General features: G+C 48.7%; 1 protein-coding gene across 1 annotated transcript in view; it reads right to left on the bottom strand.

Annotated features, from left to right (window-relative positions):
- LOC121330094 (synaptotagmin-7-like) overlaps positions 1–19,195 on the bottom strand; it is a 73,549-nt gene that overhangs the window by 29,242 nt on the left and 25,112 nt on the right. The window contains exons 2-3 of the mRNA XM_041276367.1: positions 9,909–10,012; positions 1,234–1,313 (exon numbers count right to left, since the gene is read on the bottom strand). Coding sequence (XP_041132301.1) covers positions 1,234–1,313; positions 9,909–10,012 — 184 coding nt within the window. The remainder of the gene's footprint in view (positions 1–1,233; positions 1,314–9,908; positions 10,013–19,195) is intronic.

Below are 19,195 nucleotides of genomic sequence, written 5' to 3' on the forward strand. Positions count from 1 at the left end.
GCTTGTGATACCCGGCGTGCTGTCGTGAGCGTTAGTTACTGTGTGCTCGAGCATTCTGCCATTGAGATAGCTGTACTTTACACAGACCAGCATGCAGGAAGGACTGGAAGCCATGCCCCAGTCTGCGCTGTCCTGTGTCTGGACTTGACGTTTCAATCATTCTGTCTGGGCGCAGATCATTACTGTGGATGGATGGTCTAATCTGAGCCTTATTGTATTCAACTACAAATGTCTGATGATATCTGAGTGAGGCTCTTTACAATGCAATCAATAAATGCAATAACTCCTTAATTGGCCCTGTCCCACGCCGCGGGAGTTTCCGCACCAGCTGCTACCCCCCCCCCCCCCCCCCCCACGCGCGACAGTGACTGTCACTGTCACTGTGACTGCTCTGCTCCCCTCCCTCACTGAGATGGGCCTCACCCCTCCCTCGCAATCACCAGAAGGAGCAGGTCACTTCCTTCTCCCCTCTCGCGTGTCAGCATTCAGTTTGCTGTAATAATGAATGTTTAATGAGTTCTCGGAGGGACCCCTAATCTGGGGGTTGGGGGGGGGGGTTGGGGTGTCAACAGACTCAGTGGTCCTGCTAGACCGCAGCTTGTTACTGAACTTCAAAGGCACAGCAGCCCCCCCCCCTCACCATCCCTCTCTGTCTCTCTCCCTGTTCGCTCGCTAATTACCGTCTCTCTGAACAGCTCTTGACAAGCTTCTAATCACAGAGAGACAGCAAGAGCCCATCCACTCTCACAGCACACCTGCCTGCCTGCTTGCCTGCCTGCAAGGAGCCTCCAGCTAAAACCACGAATGTGAGCCTCATGCAACAGCGTTACAGACAATGCAATGACCGCCCCCCCCCCCACACACACACACCACACTGAAACCACATTGCAACACATCACAACCACATCTGAACCACATTGAATCCACAGAAACAAACAAAAAAAAAAAATGAAACCACTTCTACTGCACGCGTGAAGAGCCGTGCAGACCACGCGACACAAGCGTGTAACACACAGGATGGAAGAGCGTCATGCATGTGATCCGGCTCTCCGAGACTGGGCCGGGAGTCTCGACAAGCTCCTGCATTTAGTTACATTCCGGACAGCGATTCGAGGGCCTGGGTTTCTCCCAGTCCACCCCATCCCCCGGATACTCTCGCCAGTCTGCCCAGTATCCCGGGCACTCTCCCCAGTCCCCACACTCCCAGTCCTCCCAGTCTCCAGGAGCACCTACTTGATGGCTTTCTTCTCTCCGCGGCCCCGGCTGGAGTCGGGGATCTCTGCAGACTCCAGGCTGGGTTTGTAGTGCTTGCCCTGTGGAGACACACAGACACACACACACACACATACACACACACACACACACAGTGTTATTGAGGAATTGAGACACACTGATATCACAACACAACTCTGATTCTGAGGGATTAGGCCTGGTCTTGTTTCCCCTCTCAACTTCAGCAGCAAATTATTATATAAAAAAGCTTCCCCCTTTTGACACATTTTTACCCAAGTACCCACACGCGTGTTTCCACCGACCTTCAATTTATTACGTTTCTTTCAGTGTTTCTAAATTCAGCAGCTGTATTGATGGTTTTGAATGTGGATAAACTTGATCCCGGGGTGAATTCGCTGCCTGCTTGCCTGCCTGCCTGTCTCTTTGACTCTCTGTCTGTCTGCCTGTCTCTCTCTCTGCCTGCTTGTCTCTCTGCCTGTCTCTCTGCCTGTTTGTCTCTCTGTCTCCCTGTCTCAGAGAGGGATGTAGTTACAAACAGCGAGTGTGGCGGAGCTGTGCTCACTTGCATTGCAGAGATCAGTGAGCTGGCTGCGAGGTACTCCCTGTTCTCATTAATGTTTGTCAGGCACACATGAGCAGCCAAGCGAGAGAGAAGATAAACACACGTAACCTGAGCTGAAACAAAACACAAAGAAAACATCAGCACAGGCAGAACTGAACTGACCAGAACCAGAACCTGCTGCCTTCCACACTGCAGCCCAGCTCTCTAACCACTGAGCTCCTCAAACCCACTGCCTTCCACACTGCAGCCCAGCGCTTTCTTTATCTAACCACTGAGCTCCTCAAACCCACTGCCTTCCACACTGCAGCCCAGCGCTTTCTTTATCTAACCACTGAGCTCCTCAAACCCACTGCCTTCCACACTGCAGCCCAGCTTTCTCTAACCACTGAGCTACTCAAACCCACTGCCTTCCACACTGCAGCCCAGCGCTTTCTTTATCTAACCACTGAGCTCCTCAAACCCACTGCCTTCCACACTGCAGCCCAGCGCTTTCTTTATCTAACCACTGAGCTCCTCAAACCCACTGCCTTCCACACTGCAGCCCAGCGCTTTCTTTATCTAACCACTGAGCTCCTCAAACCCACTGCCTTCCACACTGCAGCCCAGCGCTTTCTTTATCTAACCACTGAGCTCCTCAAACCCACTGCCTTCCACACTGCAGCCCAGCGCTTTCTTTATCTAACCACTGAGCTCCTCAAACCCACTGCCTTCCACACTGCAGCCCAGTGCTTTTTCTTTCTTTCTTTCTTTCTTTCTTTCTTTTTTTCTTTCTTTCTTTCTTTCTTTCTTTCTTTCTTTCTTTCTTTCTTTCTTCATCTAACTCCTGAGCCAGTCAGTGTTTAAGGCAGCTCTCTGATCAGCTGTACCTCCCTGTTACTGGCTCAAGGACTCACTTTGCATCGCTCTGGACGGGCTTCCTGTGGAGATGGAAGCAGTGGGACATGTTCTTACTCTCTCTATCCCACCACAGAGCTCAACTATCAACACCCTCCCCTCCTCGCTCCTCTCTCTCTCTCTTCTCTCTCTCTCTCTCTCTCTCTCTCTCTCTCTCTCTCTCTCTCTCTCTCTCTCTCCTCTCTCTCTCTCTCCCTCAGTCAGGGGAACCTTTTCCCGTTCTAAACTAACCCTAACCCTCCCTCCCTCTCACACACATCACTCACATTGTCACTCACTGTATTCCCTTGGTTGGCTTCACACACATGCACACACACGCACATGCACCAGAACACACATACACACACCAGAAGTAGGGCTGGGTATTGGGGCTGAGGAGTGATACGTATTAGGGGGGTGTGGTGACATCGATATACGCCATTTTTTGTTCAATGGATAATCACTTCGTGCTGACACAAAAGAAAGCATGTGGAGAGTTTGAGCGAGAGAGAGAGAGAGAGACGGGGGAGAGAGAAGAGAGAGTAGAGAGAGAGACGAGAGGGAGAGAGAGAGAGAGAGAGAGAGACGGGGAGAGAGAGAGAGAGAGAGAGAGAGAGAGAGAGAGAGAGAGAGAGAGAGAGATAGAGAGAGAGAGAGAGAGAGAGAGGGAGGAGGGGGGAGAGAGAGAGAGGAGAGAGATTTAAAGATGGGAGAGGGAGGGAGAGAGAGAGGGAGAGACAGGAGAGGAGGGAGAGAGAGAGAGAGAGAGATGGACAAAAGTCGACGGGAGGGAGCGGCTATACCGACGCTGTGTAGTCCTAGGAGGAGAGGAGAGAGAGAGAGAGAGAGAGAGAGAGAGAGAGAGAGAGAGGGAGAGGGGGAGAGAGAGAGAGTGAGAGAGGAGGAGAGAGAGGAAGAGAAGGAGAGAGAGAGAGGGAGAGAGAGAGGGGGAGGGGGAGAGAGAGAGTTTTTTGATTTTTACGTGTACTTTATTGACAACAAATTTAAAATACAGGATACAAAAAGTGATTCAAACAATCACTACCCCCCCCCCCCCCCCCCCCCACAAAGTGCAGCAAAGCGATGCACACACAAACTCAGGATCCAAAAAAAAAACAACAGCAAACCTACACATTAAAACACAGCTCTTCATCTTCCAATTCACATAATGTTCCATTTATACACCAGATCATTTCAAACACTTCAAGATTATGCACTAGTTTATGAAAATTATAATCTAATCTGTTCTCACCCGGCGTTTGACTAGCATCTTAAAAATCATAAGAACATCACGGCTCAAATAACCTTCAACCATGTTGTTCCTGCTCTTGTATATTGCCATTTTAGTGGATTTTAGAAATACTTTCATTAAAATGTAGGTTAAGATCCTTAAAAAGAGAGAGAGAGGGAGGGAGAGAGAGAGGGAGGGAGAGAGAGAGGGAGGGAGGAAAGGGGAAATCCAGTTGTATGATTACAAGGGGGACATCATTAGAAAGCGAGGGTTATTGTTTTGGTGACTCCTGTAAATTATAAACTGTGAATCCGCTGTCTCTGTCTGCCTTCATTCACACAAACATTACAATTCTATAGATACATAGCTAGCTATATTATAGATACATAGCTAGGTAGTAATTACACCATATTTAATGTTTTATTTGTTTTTCTGTAAAGGTTGTGTATTTAATGCAGATCAATGTAAAGCATCCAGAGAAAGGTTTCACTATTTTACTATTTTAACTTTTTAGCAATATTTGACACTTACGTTTTGAAATACTTTGAATTACTTCATGGGTATTCTTGTTAAGGCACTTTGCAGCGGCCCTTGTTAAAGAAGCTATATAAAAATAAAGATGGACTGACGATTGATTGATAGGTTGATAGATTCATTGATTGATTGGTTGATTGATTAATAGATATACTCTCAGACTGAAGGGCACACAGACTTCATGTTGTGCCTATTACAGGTAAATGAACAGTGGCTTGTAACTGGTTTTCACCCTGTGTGTGCGTGTTTGTGACGATTGTCAGGGCTGGTTTCACCCAGTCTGTGTGCGTGTTTCTGAGGGTTTTCGGGGTTGGTTTCACCCTGTGTGTGAGCGAGTGGTTCAGTGATGTGTGTGTGTGTGTTTGTGTTACAGTGAGGTGCTCTCGATTAAAATATTTTAATAATGTGTTCGGGGACTGTTTTATTGGTTGCCATGGAGACGCGGCAGATATCGCTCTCTGTGCTGGTGCTGGTGAGTTGTGAGATCAGACAAGGAGAGTGAGGCAGAGTGAGGAGTGAGCAAGAGTGAGAAGTGAACTGAGATGTGCTGTGTGTGCCTCACACTCACAACAACATTCACAAACCTGCACTCCCATGTACACCCCCTCACTCATTCACTCACACTCACACCTTCACTCACATGAACACTCACTGAGCTGCTGCAGGAGCACATTGACCTGACTGAATAAATTGATTATATATTGATAATATATATATATTTATTTATTTCATTGAGCAATCCATCCTACAAGTGCTGTGCTGGTTTCTTCAAACACTAATCATGAAGCAGCGAATGGATATCTGTGCCTCAGATATGCTTGTGGTTTCACAGCTTGTCTCTCTGCATAATAATAGCCAGTGCAGTTTATATCTTGTCTTTGCACTTGAAGGAAAGCTCCTGTTCCTTTCATGGAAACGCAGACAGATGGTGTGAAACTGAACCGAGACGCAGGCTTTAAAAGACACTCAGAAACACACAGACAAGCCTTTACTCTCCAGACCAGCCAACTGCAGCTTAATACAGCAATTAAAATAAGTGCCTGTGCTGTGCCAAGCATCAGCAATCAAAACCAACAAGTACATAAAGCAGCACTGTCAAATCAGAAACACAGCGAAGCAGCACTGTCCCATCAGAAACACAGAGAAGCAGCACTGTCCCATCAGAAACACAGTGAAGCAGCACTGTCAAACTAGAAACACAGTGAAGCAGCACTGTCAAACTAGAAACACAGTGAAGCAGCACTGTCAAATCAGAAACACAGTGAAGCAGCACTGTCCCATCAGAAACACAGTGAAGCAGCACTGTCAAATCAGAAACACAGTGAAGCAGCACTGTCAAATCAGAAACACAGTGAAGCAGCACTGTCCCATCAGAAACACAGTGAAGCAGCACTGTCTCATCAGAAACAACACAGCGAAGGAGCACTGTCCCATCAGAAACACAGAGAAGCAGCACTGTCTCATCAGAAACAACACAGCGAAGCAGCACTGTCTAATCAGAAACACAGTGAAGCAGCACTGTCCCATCAGAAACACAGAGAAGCAGCACTGTCCCATCAGAAACACAGTGAAGCAGCACTGTCAAATCAGAAACACAGTGAAGCAGCACTGTCAAATCAGAAACACAGTGAAGCAGCACTGTCAAATCAGAAACACAGTGAAGCAGCACTGTCAAATCAGAAACACAGTGAAGCAGCACTGTCTCCCATCAGAACACAGAGAAGCAGCACTGTCCCATCAGAAACACAGTGAAGCAGCACTGTCTCATCAGAAACAACACAGCGAAGCAGCACTGTCCCATCAGAAACACAGTGAAGCAGCACTGTCAAACTAGAAACACAGCGAAGCAGCACTGTCCCATCAGAAACACAGAGAAGCAGCACTGTCCCATCAGAAACACAGTGAAGCAGCACTGTTTCATCAGAAACAACACAGCGAAGCAGCACTGTCCCATCAGAAACACAGTGAAGCAGCACTGTCCCATCAGAAACACAGAGAAGCAGCACTGTCCCATCAGAAACACAGTGAAGCAGCACTGTCCCATCAGAAACACAGAGAAGCAGCACTGTCAAATCAGAAACACAGCGAAGCAGCACTGTCCCATCAGAAACAGGGAGAAGCAGCACTGTCCCATCAGAAACACAGTGAAGCAGCACTGTTTCATCAGAAACAACACAGTGAAGAAGCACTGTCCCATCAGAAACACAGTGAAGCAGCACTGTCCCATCAGAAACACAATGAAGAAGCACTGTCCCATCAGAAACACAGTGAAGCAGCAATGTCCCATCAGAAACACAGAGAAGCAGCACTGTCAAATCAGAAACACAGCGAAGCAGCACTGTCCCATCAGAAACACAGTGAAGCAGCACTGTCCCATCAGAAACACAGTGAAGCAGCAATGTCCCATCAGAAACACAGAGAAGCAGCACTGTCAAATCAGAAACACAGTGAAGCAGCACTGTTCCATCAGAAACACAGAGAAGCAGCACTGTCCCATTAGATATCTCCTACAGGAGATATTGTATCACTGTGTTCTATAAGAGATATTGTATCACTGTGTCCTATAAGAGATATTGTGTCACTTTGTCCAATAGACAATATATTGTGTCACTGTGTCCTATAGGAGATGTCTTGTGTCACTGAGTCCTATAGGAGATGTCTTGTGTCACTGTGTCCTATAGGAGATATTGCATCATTGTGTCCTATAGGAGATGTTGCATCACTGTGTCCTATAGGAGATATTGCATCACTGTGTCCTACAGTAAAGGTCTCGCCTGTATCTGCTTGGTTGAATTCATGTCTGCAGGCGTGACGTTAGATTTTCCAGAGAGGAGGAGGAGGAGGGATGGGGGGAGCAGATGGTCTTATCACGTCAGCCCCCCAGGGGACAGGGATAAGTGGAGGCCTGGCACAACGCCCCCGCCACATCACAGCGCCACCTGCAGTTTATATGGTGTCATCACACTCTGCCCTGCTGGAGCCTGGCACTGCCAAGAGGACCAGCTGCCAGACACTGCCAGAGGAGAGGACTTCCTGTGATACTGTCCGATTACTACCACCCTTGCTGCTCCTGCACTCACTGCACTGAAACCAAGCCTTCTGCAGCAATAACGCAGCCCATCCACTACTGATATACACTCTATCTGCAGCAATAACCCAGCCCATCCACTACTGATATACACTCTATCTGCAGCAATAACCCAGCCCATCCACTACCGATATACACTCTATCTGCAGCAATAACCCAGCCCATCCACTACTGATATACACTCTATCTGCAGCAATAACCCAGCCCATCGGCTGGGGTGAGGGTTAGGGTTAGGGCTGGGTGAGGGTTAGGGTTAGGGCTGGGGTGAGGTTAAGTTTAGGGTTGTGGTTAGGGTTAGGGTTAGACACAATCCGGCTCTTGATATAATGCAGTTCATAAAGCAGATGCTCAGTGCTATTGAATTCAGAGGGGTTCCTATTGACCTGTTCACCTGGACAGACTGAGCTGTAGTAGTGAGGCTGCCTGTCTGCAGAGCTTCAGACTTGAGAACAATGCCCTCCAATTCTACTGGACCTGTTTAAAGGGATTCCTCTAACCCTGTGCACTGCCTGGACAAGAGTGCAGGAGCTGGGTTATAGCACACATAGTCCCACATGCAACACACACACTCACATACAATATACACACTCACACACACTCGCAAACAATACACAAGCTCACACACACTCGCAAACAATACACACACTCACGCACACTCACACAAGCACACACACAAACACGCACAGGGGCTGCCCCAGGGAACACCCCACAATTACATCTCTGAGTCACGCAGACCAACACACACCTCGCTCCCTCCCAGTCCCTCATCTCTAACCCCTAGACCAGACTGCCCCCCTCCCTTCCAGTCTCTCAGCTCTAACCCCTAGACTACACTGCCTCCCTCCCCAGAGTCCCTCATCTCTAACCCTCTGGAGTCAGAGACTGGCCCCCAGAGAGGGTGTGAAGGCCACCCATCGCAAGTAACCCCTCCCTACACCCACCGGCAGTCAAAGGAGGGAAGGCCCCAATTCCGTCCCTTCAGCAGAACGTCTGTTACACCGGACTGTCAGAAGGTACTCCCAGTCCCCAGACCGCTGTCTCTCCCAGCCCTGTGGTAGTGTGAAGGCGGGTGTGCTGTGCTGTCAGTACATTGAGGGTTATGGCAGCCTGTGTTACTGCAGGGCTCTGGCCTCTACAGCCCACGCTGCTCTCAAAGAGGGGCTGTTGAATATTCAGCAGAGAGGAAATTTACAAACGTCAAAAGCCAAATGAATGTTAATTTCCACATCACAGGCAATCTGTAACGAAACCTTCAGAGCACCTTGCAGAGGAGGGAGGGGAGAGGGGAGAGTCGGGAGACACAGAGCGCTGGGGAAGTACTCCAAAGAGAGAGTTGAGTCCTGCCCCTTCCTCTCCCCAGTCATCCACCACCCCCCATTAAACCCTATTAAACAGTGCAGAATTCCCAGCTCTTCTCCCACTCCCTTCCTCACACTATCTGCTCCCTCCCACTCCCTTCCTCCCACTCTCCCCTCTCCTCCCAGTCCCTTCCTCCCACTCTCCCCTCTTCTTCCAGTCCCTTCCTCCCACTCTCCCCTCTCTCCCAGTCCCTTCCTCCCACTCTCCCCTCTCTTCCCAGTCCCTTCCTCCCACTTTCCCCTCTCCTCCCACTCCCTTCCTCTCACTCTCCCCTCTCCTCCCAGTCCCTTCCTCCCACTCTCCCCTCTCCTCCCAGTCCCTTCCTCCCACTCTCCCCTCTCCTCCCACTCTCCCCTCTCCTCCCACTCCCTTCCTCCCACTCTCCCCTCTCCTCCCACTCCCTTCCTCTCACTCTCCCTTCTCCTTCCTCTCACTCTCCCCTCTCCTCTCAGTCCCTTCCTCCCACTCTCCCCTCTCCTTCCAGTCCCTTCCTCTCACTCTCCCCTCTCCTCCCACTCCCTTCCTCTCACTCTCCCCTCTCCTCCCAGTCCCTTCCTCTCACTCTCCCTTCTCCTCCCACTCTCCCCTCTCCTCCCAGTCCCTTCCTCCCACTCTCCCCTCTCCTCCCACTCCCTTCCTCCCACTCTCCCCTCTCCTCCCACTCCCTTCCTCTCACTCTCCCCTCTCCTCCCAGTCCCTTCCTCCCACTCTCCCCTCTCCTCCCACTCCCTTCCTCCCACTCTCCCCTCCTCCCACTCCCTTCCTCTCACTCTCCCCTCTCCTCCCAGTCCCTTCCTCTCACTCTCCCCTCTCCTCCCAGTCCCTTCCTCTCACTCTCCCCTCTCCTCCCACTCCCTTCCTCTCACTCTCCCCTCTCCTCCCACTCTCCCCTCTCCTTCCAGTCCCTTCCTCCCACTCTCCCCTCCTCCCAGTCCCTTCCTCTCACTCTCCACTCTCCTCCCAGTCCCTTCCTCTCACTCTCCCCTCTCCTCCCAGTCCCTCTCTTGTGTCTAGTACTGGAGGCTCACCAGTTTGCGTTGGCACCAGGTGCAGATTCCACAGAGCACGAGCATGGAGGCAGTGCAGATAGTGACAGCGAGAGAGACCAGCACCACACTGAGAGACAGCGTGCCTGAGAAAGAGAGAGAGAGAGACACACAATCAATCACTTCTTATTACCTGCCTGAGAAACTCATACAGTTTGCTCCGTCACAAAGCGTTTCATTGCACAGGATGATCACAATGCGTTTCATTGCACAGGATGATCGCAATGCGTTTCATTGCACAGGATGATCACAATGCGTTTCATTGCACAGGATGATCACAATGCGTTTCATTGCACAGGATGGTCACAATGCATTTCATTGCACAGACAGCACTAGAGAATCACACTCAGTGCACAATACAGCACTAGAGAATGGGGTTGTATTAATCAGTGAAGAGTCGGATGCAAATGGTTTTTATCCAAACCAGCCCCCTTTCTTCCCTCCCTGCTTGTGATTCTTGATTGGTATTCTGCTGGGCTTGGCTGAGACTCGCTGCCTCAGTACAATTTGTATGAAGCAGTTTCATCTGTTTCTATATCATCGCATGCTTTCGAATTCTAGGAACGCATTTCGAAGCTGTTTATAGAGTCAGTGTGGTTAGACAGCAGTGCTGCCTCCTGCTGGACAGTCAATGTTGGAGCGATGGCGGTTTCTGTTTTAGCTCCTATTTCAGTTGACTCAGTCTCTTATGATTAAAATCCTGTTTTATTCTTGGAAAGAACACAGCATATGTGTGTCAGTAGCTAATCCCAAACACGAGGCAACGCTTTGGGCAAAATGAGAAGCGCTGGAATGTTCTAGATTATTTGAATTGGCAGAGAGTGGCTTCGTGACTAATAAGAGCTATGACATGATTAATATGAGATTATGACACATGCATTTCTCATGTGTGTGTATCCAATCAATCAATCAATCAATCAATCAAACACATTTACAAGGAGAAGCTGGCAGGACTGTGAAGACACTGGGCAGAGCTGTGGAATCTATCTCCACGGAGGGAGGCTGGCAGCCACACTGCATCTGAGAGACTGGCTTGCCCTTGGGGGCTGTGCTGGGACTGCATGGGCAGAGAGAGCTCTGTCCATGGTGCTGGAGTGGAAGCCAGGCAGCTGCCCCTTCCAGTGCTCACTCTGCTGCTTCTCGTGAAGGCTCTGCTCCCTGTTCCTTTAATGAAGCCAGTGAAGACTAGCAGCACAAACCACTTGTAACTCGTGTCTCTCTCCGTTCCCCTGAACAGCAACTACAGGGCAGTGGAGTTATACAGCTGTGCACATACACACCTTGGATTCTCTCTCTCTCTCTCTCTCTCTCTCTCTCTCTCTCTCTCTCTCTCTCTCTCTCTCTCTCTCTCTCTCTCTCTCTCTCCACTCTCTCCGCACTTTCTCTCTCTCTCCTGCTCTCCTCTCTCTCCTGCTACCCACTCACTCTCTCCTGCTGCTCTCTCTCTCTCGCTCCCCACTTTCTCTCTCTCTATCTCCTGCTCTCCACTCTCTCTCTCTCAAACAGACCAGTGTTGGAGTGCTTGCAGTCATTTTGCAGTCTTACCATGCTTTTCCCCATGGTTGTACTATGCGTTTGCAATAGTTTGTCATGTTTTTGTAATATGCTTTACCATGCCTCTCTAGACTTTACAATACTCCTCCATGCTTTACCATACTTTCACTGTTCTGTATCACACTGTGCTGTGCGGTCACTGTGCTGAATCACTGTGCTGTCACTGTTCTGTATCACACTGTGCTGTGCTGTCACTGTGCTGAATCACACCATGCTATGCCGTTACTGTGCTGAATCACACTGTGCTGTGCGGTCACTGTGCTGAATCACTGTGCTGTCACTGTGATGTATCACACTGTGCTGTGCTGTATCATTGACACTCAGCTCAGCTCAGCTCAGCTCAGAAGCGGGCGTGTAATTAATGGTAATGCTTAATTTTTCTGTTTAGGTGGTGGTGTAATTGCCCTGGCAGAGCGCTCATAATGCCAATAAAGCTTCTCCGAAATTAAACTCAATGCAGAGAGATGGAGGCTGCTGCTGTGAGCCAGAGCGAGAGCAGAGAGAGGGGGAGGAGGAAGAGGAAGAAAGGGTCTTGAATATAAAGAGGAGAGGAGAGCCTGTCTCTGTGTAAGAGGAGAGAGAGAGAGCCCGTCTCTGTGTAAGAAGAGAGAGAGCCTGTCTCTGTGTAAGAAGAGAGAGAGCCTGTCTCTGTGTAAGAAGAGAGAGAGAGAGCCTGTCTCTGTGTAAAAGGAAAGAGAGAGCCCGTCTCTGTGTAAGAGGAGAGAGAGCCCGTCTCTGTGTAGGAGAGGAGTGTATTGTGGGACTGTATGACACTGGGTAACCCTGAAAACTGCAGTTGGCATCTCTTTGCTCCTTGATCGCGCAGTTCTTTTAAAAGCCCTGGGTCTGTTCAACACGCTCCCCTGTCAAACTGGCTCCCCCGCTCAACCAAGCAAAGCAGACTTTATTAAAGGAGCTGTTCTGAGAGAAAACAAACACACTTTACTATAAAATATAAGAGAGCACTCAACAAGCTCCTCAGCAACGCGCTTCAAACTCAGCAGGGACCAGAGAGCCCCGAGGAGCACACAGGCAGGGCAGACAGACCCCAGGGTGCAGCACAGAGCGGACCACGTTCGCACTCTCATCCACATACCGACAAACAAACGCAAACAGAGCTACACAAATAGGGTTTATACACAGTGCTGGTTTAGAGTTCTTCACTAGGGTTAAAGGAATTCTGGTGGGGAATCAAAACTCTCTCATTTTTACCAGTCTGCCTTCTTTACTGACTTCTCACTGCATGTCACGTTATGCTGTCTTTGGTATTATTTTTTGATCCTATTTTTCCACCATTAAGAAACTAGCATGTGATCATTTATCGTATGCAATACATTAGATCTTATACATTTTTTAGAGTGCAATTCTCTGTTTAAGTGTGCAAAAAATAATGTATAATTAAAGTACCTCTGTTTGACAATTGGAAAACACCCATCAGAGTACAATTGACAGCATATGTACCAAAATATGACAGCATACCACTTTCTGATGTTGCATGTGTCAGGTTTTGGTACACATACCACTTTCTAACACTACACCGGTACCCGTCTTTGTGAAGTGAGATTTTCAGAACTTGCACCATGAGGTATGAAAACTGCATCTTAATTGTGTATTAAAAAAAAAAAAAAAAGACTAATGACGGTTCTTTTATTAGCCACAGAGAAGGGATGTGTTGACACTTACAAAACAGGCCACAGCAACCTTCATGCGAGCTGCTACTGGGGTTGGCTTCTTGTACATTTTGTTTCATTCATAGCTCGCACTGAGTAGCTACTGCTTACTGACACGGCGACATCTACTGTAGCCTCACGTACCTCACTCTCATAAGAACTGTGCTGTCTGAAACATTCACAGCACTTCCAGTGTGAATGCTAGTGAAAGACTGGCATATAGTAAAAACAAAGATCGGCATACTAGGCGGTCTGTTGAGTACCCCTGGTGCAGTGCGATGCAATGCAACTTTGTGAAGTACAGTCTCAAAAATAGGAGACCCGAAAAAACTGCTAAATGACACACTGGAAACACACTGGAAAACTGTAAGGGAAAGCACTCAGAACGAGGGCTGATCAATGCAGCCTTTGAGTCAGACAGAGAGAACATTGCTTCAGAAAGCTCTTCAATTATTCAGCACCTTCAGAAATACTGCTGGCCCTACAGTGCAATAATAAAGAAATAAAGAAATACATATTCCCTCTCTCCTTCCCACAGCCCCGCTCCAGCTCTGCTCCCAGTGAGAGGAGGGAGAGCCTGTGTGTGTAGGAGAGGAGAGAGCCTCTCACTCAGGGCTGGAGTTCATCACAAACACAACGAGGAGGAGTGGATCAATAACAAACTCTCTCTCTCTCTCTCTCTCTCTCTCGCTCGCTCTCGCTCGCTCTCGCTCTGTTTTATTTCATCCTCCCTGTGGCTAAGGGTCAGTTTGCTATGTAAACTCTGTAACGCTATGAAGACTCTGTGCACTGTCTATAAATATATAAACACACACACACAGTTAATATTTAATCAATTTAACAATTTCAACTGTGAAGTTTGGTTATTTATTTAAGGAAAGTTTGAAAGATGTGTTTTTATATAAGCCTGACAGCACGTGTGTGTGTATGAGCGTGTGTGTCAGTGTGTGTGTGTCAGTGACTGTGCATGTGGCCGTGTGACTCAGTGTCAGTGCACGTGGGTGTGTGTGTCAGTGACTGTGCATGTGGGCGTGTGACTCAGTGTCAGTGCACGTGGGTGTGTGTGTCAGTGACTGTGCATGTGGGCGTGTGACTCAGTGTCAGTGCACGTGGGTGTGTGTGTCAGTGTCAGTGCACGAGGGTGTCTGTGTCAGTGACTGTGCACGTGGGTGTGTGTGTGTGACTGACCCAGAGAGACTACAGCTCGCTGGTCTTCATATGTAGGCTGGCCTGTCTATAGATTCATGTGGGGAACTGCTTAAATATCTGTCATAGGTTTATTATATACGATAAACCAATAATATTACCTATAAAACACCTGTGTAAAAATACATACTTTAATGTCAGGAGGAACACGACTGAAGTCTTTAAAATCTTCAAAAGGCATTGACACAGTTAACCTGAACCAATACTTTAAGCTCCACACAGAAACCAGGACCGGAAGACACTCTGTGTGCAAGTGAAGATACACTGAGGGCAGAGAGAGCGGTGAGGGGATGGGATGGGTTACCTAGCTGTGCACTGGGATCCTGTAAGACCTGACTTGACAGTTCCGAGATCAGTCAGCTGCTCGGAACCGGACGAGCTCTGATTGGCTGAACGGCCTCCTCCGGACGAGCTCTGATTGGCTGAACCGTCTCCTCTCTTGTCCAGGAGTGTTTTGCTGTTCTCATGTTCTTATGTTGTTGGAAGGGTAAGGGTGTGGGTTTGGGTTCGTTATGAAACATGTCCGTTGTTGGGTGGAAGGATGCTGTGGTCAGTCAGTCCACTGTAACGTGCCCAGACCAGTCCTGGCGGTCAGGCTGACCTCAGCCCCTTTCACACAGGGAGTCAGGAACAGGACACTTTGGGGGGGATTGTTTTCCAATGTGAGTTTGAAGGGAAGTCAGATAGATTTAAACAGAATTAACATTCAATTTGAAGGTTAATCTAATTTCTCCATGCATTATTTATTTAAGTGCGGGAGAGAGAGGGAGCGAGAGATAGTGAGGGAGGCAGTGAGTGACCTTTCAGTATATCGGGTTGGAAAGATCAGAATTTGGGTCCACCAGGGGGAGTGATGGGGGGGGGGGGAGAATACCTTCTCTAGTATGCTTAATATCTTAATATCACAAAGTTCCTACATTTTTATTTGAAGTTGGTTTTGATGAATAAATAATACAAATATATATACATCCCCCTCTCTCCCTCTCCCCTCCCAGTGCAATGCAGTTCTGCCTGTCTCCATTCATACAGGCTCTGTTTTCACACTGCTCTCCCAGCCTGTCCCATTACTTATTCATCTCTGGCAGCAAGTGCAGCTTTCTACTGGGGCTTCACAACAACAACACAAATCAAATCATCAGCCATCCGCCAACAACCACTCTGCTTCCAAACGCTAAATAAAAACACAATTATGAATCGTGGATCAGGTGGAGAATTCAGCCTCCAATTGCAATTCTAAAAAGCTCTTCTTTTTATAGCCTGGCTTGTAAACATGAGCAAAGCACAGCGCAGGCCAACAGTGGAGCTTGAATAGGTAGCACAGGACAGGACAGGACAGGACAGCCCAGTCCAGGACAGGACAGGACAGCCGAGCTGAGGCCAGCACAGCCCAGTCCAGCCCAGCACAGGGCATCCCAGCACAGCCCAGGACAGGACAGCGCAGGACAGCCCAGCCCAGTCCAGCCCAGCACAGGACATCCCAGCACAGCCCAGTCCAGCCCAGCACAGGACAGCCCAGGCTGGGTGTAAGCCGCTAACCACACAGTTCAAACTAACTGAAAGACAGCGCTCTGTCGGGGAGAGGTGAGGACATGTTTCATACTGATGTCAGTGTAATTAACTCATGACTAACTCAAACACAGCTACCCCGAGACTGGAAATAGAAGTAAGCAAGAAAATGTTAATAAGAGGAGTCTGACAGTAACAAAGCCCTCTCGCTGATGCATCTGTCTATATCTATTACTGAGTGTCTTTTTAGTGCTCCTCTGTGTCTTGTGAATGAGTTTTTAAAACATTCCGTCAGACCTGCCCTGAAACTTGAGATGAAATCAAATAGCGTTATTAATATTTAATTTACTTTCAAAGTTGGGAGAGACACAGAGAGGGAGAGAGACAGCGAGAGGGAGAGACACAGAGACAGACTTGCGCTAATCAGTTCACAGAGATCAGGCACTTAGTGTGAATGAAACGATCACCATCACTGCTGAAGACACCCCTCAGCTCTCTGTGATGAGCTCCCTCCCTTTGCACTGCAGACTGACAACCAGAGCAGACTCCCCCCTCGCCAGCACCACATGATAAAGTTTAACACCTGGTACCCCCCCCACCCCAAAAGCACACCCGAGATGGCACATTCCAGCTTTTCTAAACTCGAGAAACACCCCCACCCCCAGCCTGATGGTACAGTCCACTGCAAGTCAAGTGTTCTAGCGTGAATCCAGCACTACAAGAGGGTCAAAGGTCAGAGCACTTCAAAAACTACTTGACTGTGTTGGTCATCACAGGGGAACCTCCAGGACCACTTTGAACCCAACATGCTGATCACAGGTTCTCCGGTTGTGCTATTATTAGCACACTCCCTCATTCTCCAGTGTTATTATTAGCAGTGTGTTTGGTTTTGGGTTGAATAAAGCAGACTGATCACTCGGGCTCCTTCTGTGTGGAAGGGGAACCGTGGAAACTGTTGAAAGCATTTCCTTTCAACAAACCAAGTGTGCCGGTCTTGGAGCGCAGACCTGGGATTGTTTAAACTGGGTCACCTCTCTCCTCCTCATTCCCTCCCTCTCCTTCTCTCCCCCGTCTCCTCCTCTCGCTCTCTGAGTTAGTTTATTAAACTCTGAAAGCTGCATTAGTCTGATAGAAGTGCTCTGGAGATGGAGATGCAGGATTTAATTGGCTGTCACTTTGCGCTCGTCTCTCTCCCTGGGAGAGTTCATAAGATTTCACTGAGCGCTGGTCCACTTTGTTCCTGATAAACCTCATTAATATGTCCAGCTTTCATGTGGATTGGCCTTTGAAACAAATTACACCAATAATGCAAATAAAATCAGGCCACCGACCCGCACAGAACCCACAGGCGGCAATTGATATCTTTAATTGCCTTCGCCGCATGGCAGTTATTACATACTCAATACTAATTTTCTCATTATTTAAATGCAGAAACATGTGTCAATAAATAAGGAAAACATCAGTCGAGCACTGCAATTATCTCATTAGCAAGAACGCCAGCACAGCGCTCCAGAGATGACACAGGTAGTGACGTCATCGGACACAGCGAATCAGAGAGCCAGCGCCGCGGGGCAGGCCAGGCCGGGCCAGAAAGACTGCTGCTTCGTTAGGGTTGTGATGTGCTCAGATCTTGTGATAAGCTGCAGTGGACTCTGATCTTGAAGTGTGGGGTGAATCAGTCCATTCCTAATCGCCTGACTAGCCAGCTTTCAGAGACTACAAGACAAAGAGGCCAAAGACGCTGGAGCATAAAATCGTGTGTGAATAATAATTATATAGAGAGAGAAAAAAACAGTGAGCAACACAGACTATCTATCTCTCTCTCTCTCTCTCACATACACACTCACAGAGTTCTCAATGAGAGGGAAAGGGAGGAGAGCTTAAATGCTAATGAAAGGATCCTGCAGGAAAAGTGACATTTTTAAAAGCATTTCCAGTATATTCCTGACCCTAACCTTCGTTCCCAGCCCTGATCACTCACAGGATGAGCCAGGACTACACCATCGCTCCCAGCCCTGATCACTCACAGGATGAGCCGGGACTACACCATCGCTCCCAGCCCTGATCACTCACAGGATGAGCCAGGACTACACCATCGCTCCCAGCCCTGATCACTCACAGGATGAGCCAGGACTACACCATCGCTCCCAGCCCTGATCACTCACAGGATGAGCCAGGACTACACCATCGCTCCCAGCCCTGATCACTCACAGGATGAGCCAGGACTACACCATCGCTCCCAGCCCTGATCACTCACAGGATGAGCCAGGACTACACCATCGCTCCCAGCCCTGATCACTCACAGGATGAGCCAGGACTACACCATCGCTCCCAGCCCTGATCACTCACAGGATGAGCCAGGACTACACCATCGCTCCCAGCCCTGATCACTCACAGGATGAGCCAGGACTACACCATCGCTCCCAGCCTGATCACTCACAGGATCCAGGACTACACAGCTCCCAGCCCTGATCACTCACAGGATGAGCCAGGACTACACCATCGCTCCCAGCCCTGATCACTCACAGGATGAGCCAGGACTACACCATTGCTCCCAGCCCTGATCACTCATAGAATGAGCCAGGACTGCACCATCGCTCCCAGTCCTGATCACTCACAGGATGAGCCAGGAGTTTTAATATGCTTTCCCATACCTCTCTGGGATTTACAACGCTTGTCTATGCTTCACCATGCTTGTATCACGCTTTGTTACACTTCACTTTTATAAGGGAAGGTGAGAGGTCTCCTGGTCGCTGCTCGTTCCAGCTGTAATGGACCCTGAGTACCCCTCACCTGCACATCATGGCTCTGACTTTCTTTTGGAAAGTCCCTTTGAAAGCAGCTTTCAAAAACACATGAATAATCTTAAATCTGAAGTCAATGGGCAAAACAAGATCAACAGAAGAGCCCGTCATTAATAGAGACACTGTCCCCTGGTGAAAGAGAGCTCTCAGTGTGTGTCTTCAGGGTCACTTCACTGGCGCTCAGCCAGCAGACATTAGGGGAAGCGACAGCAGCACAGATGTTTGACTTCTGTAAAAAAATGCAAGGAAAGTGCGCCCACCACTGGGATCCTTTAACACCCAACTTGACAAAGTTATGAGATCAATCAGCTGCTCGGACCCGGATGAGCTCTGATTGGCTGAACGGCCTCCTCAGGACGAGCTCTGATTGGCTGAATCGCCTGTTCACTTTCTCATGTTCTTACGTTCCTGTATTTGTTATCCAATCACGTCTCAGATTGTTCCAGTCCCCCGAGTCGCTGAGCGCAGGCAGGTAATGGACAAGCCCTATCGACCTGGGAGACTCAGGAGACTGAGTAATATCCTAATA

Source organism: Polyodon spathula, chromosome 17, assembly GCF_017654505.1.
Source record: "Polyodon spathula isolate WHYD16114869_AA chromosome 17, ASM1765450v1, whole genome shotgun sequence".
Taxonomy (NCBI): Eukaryota; Metazoa; Chordata; class Actinopteri; order Acipenseriformes; family Polyodontidae; genus Polyodon; species Polyodon spathula.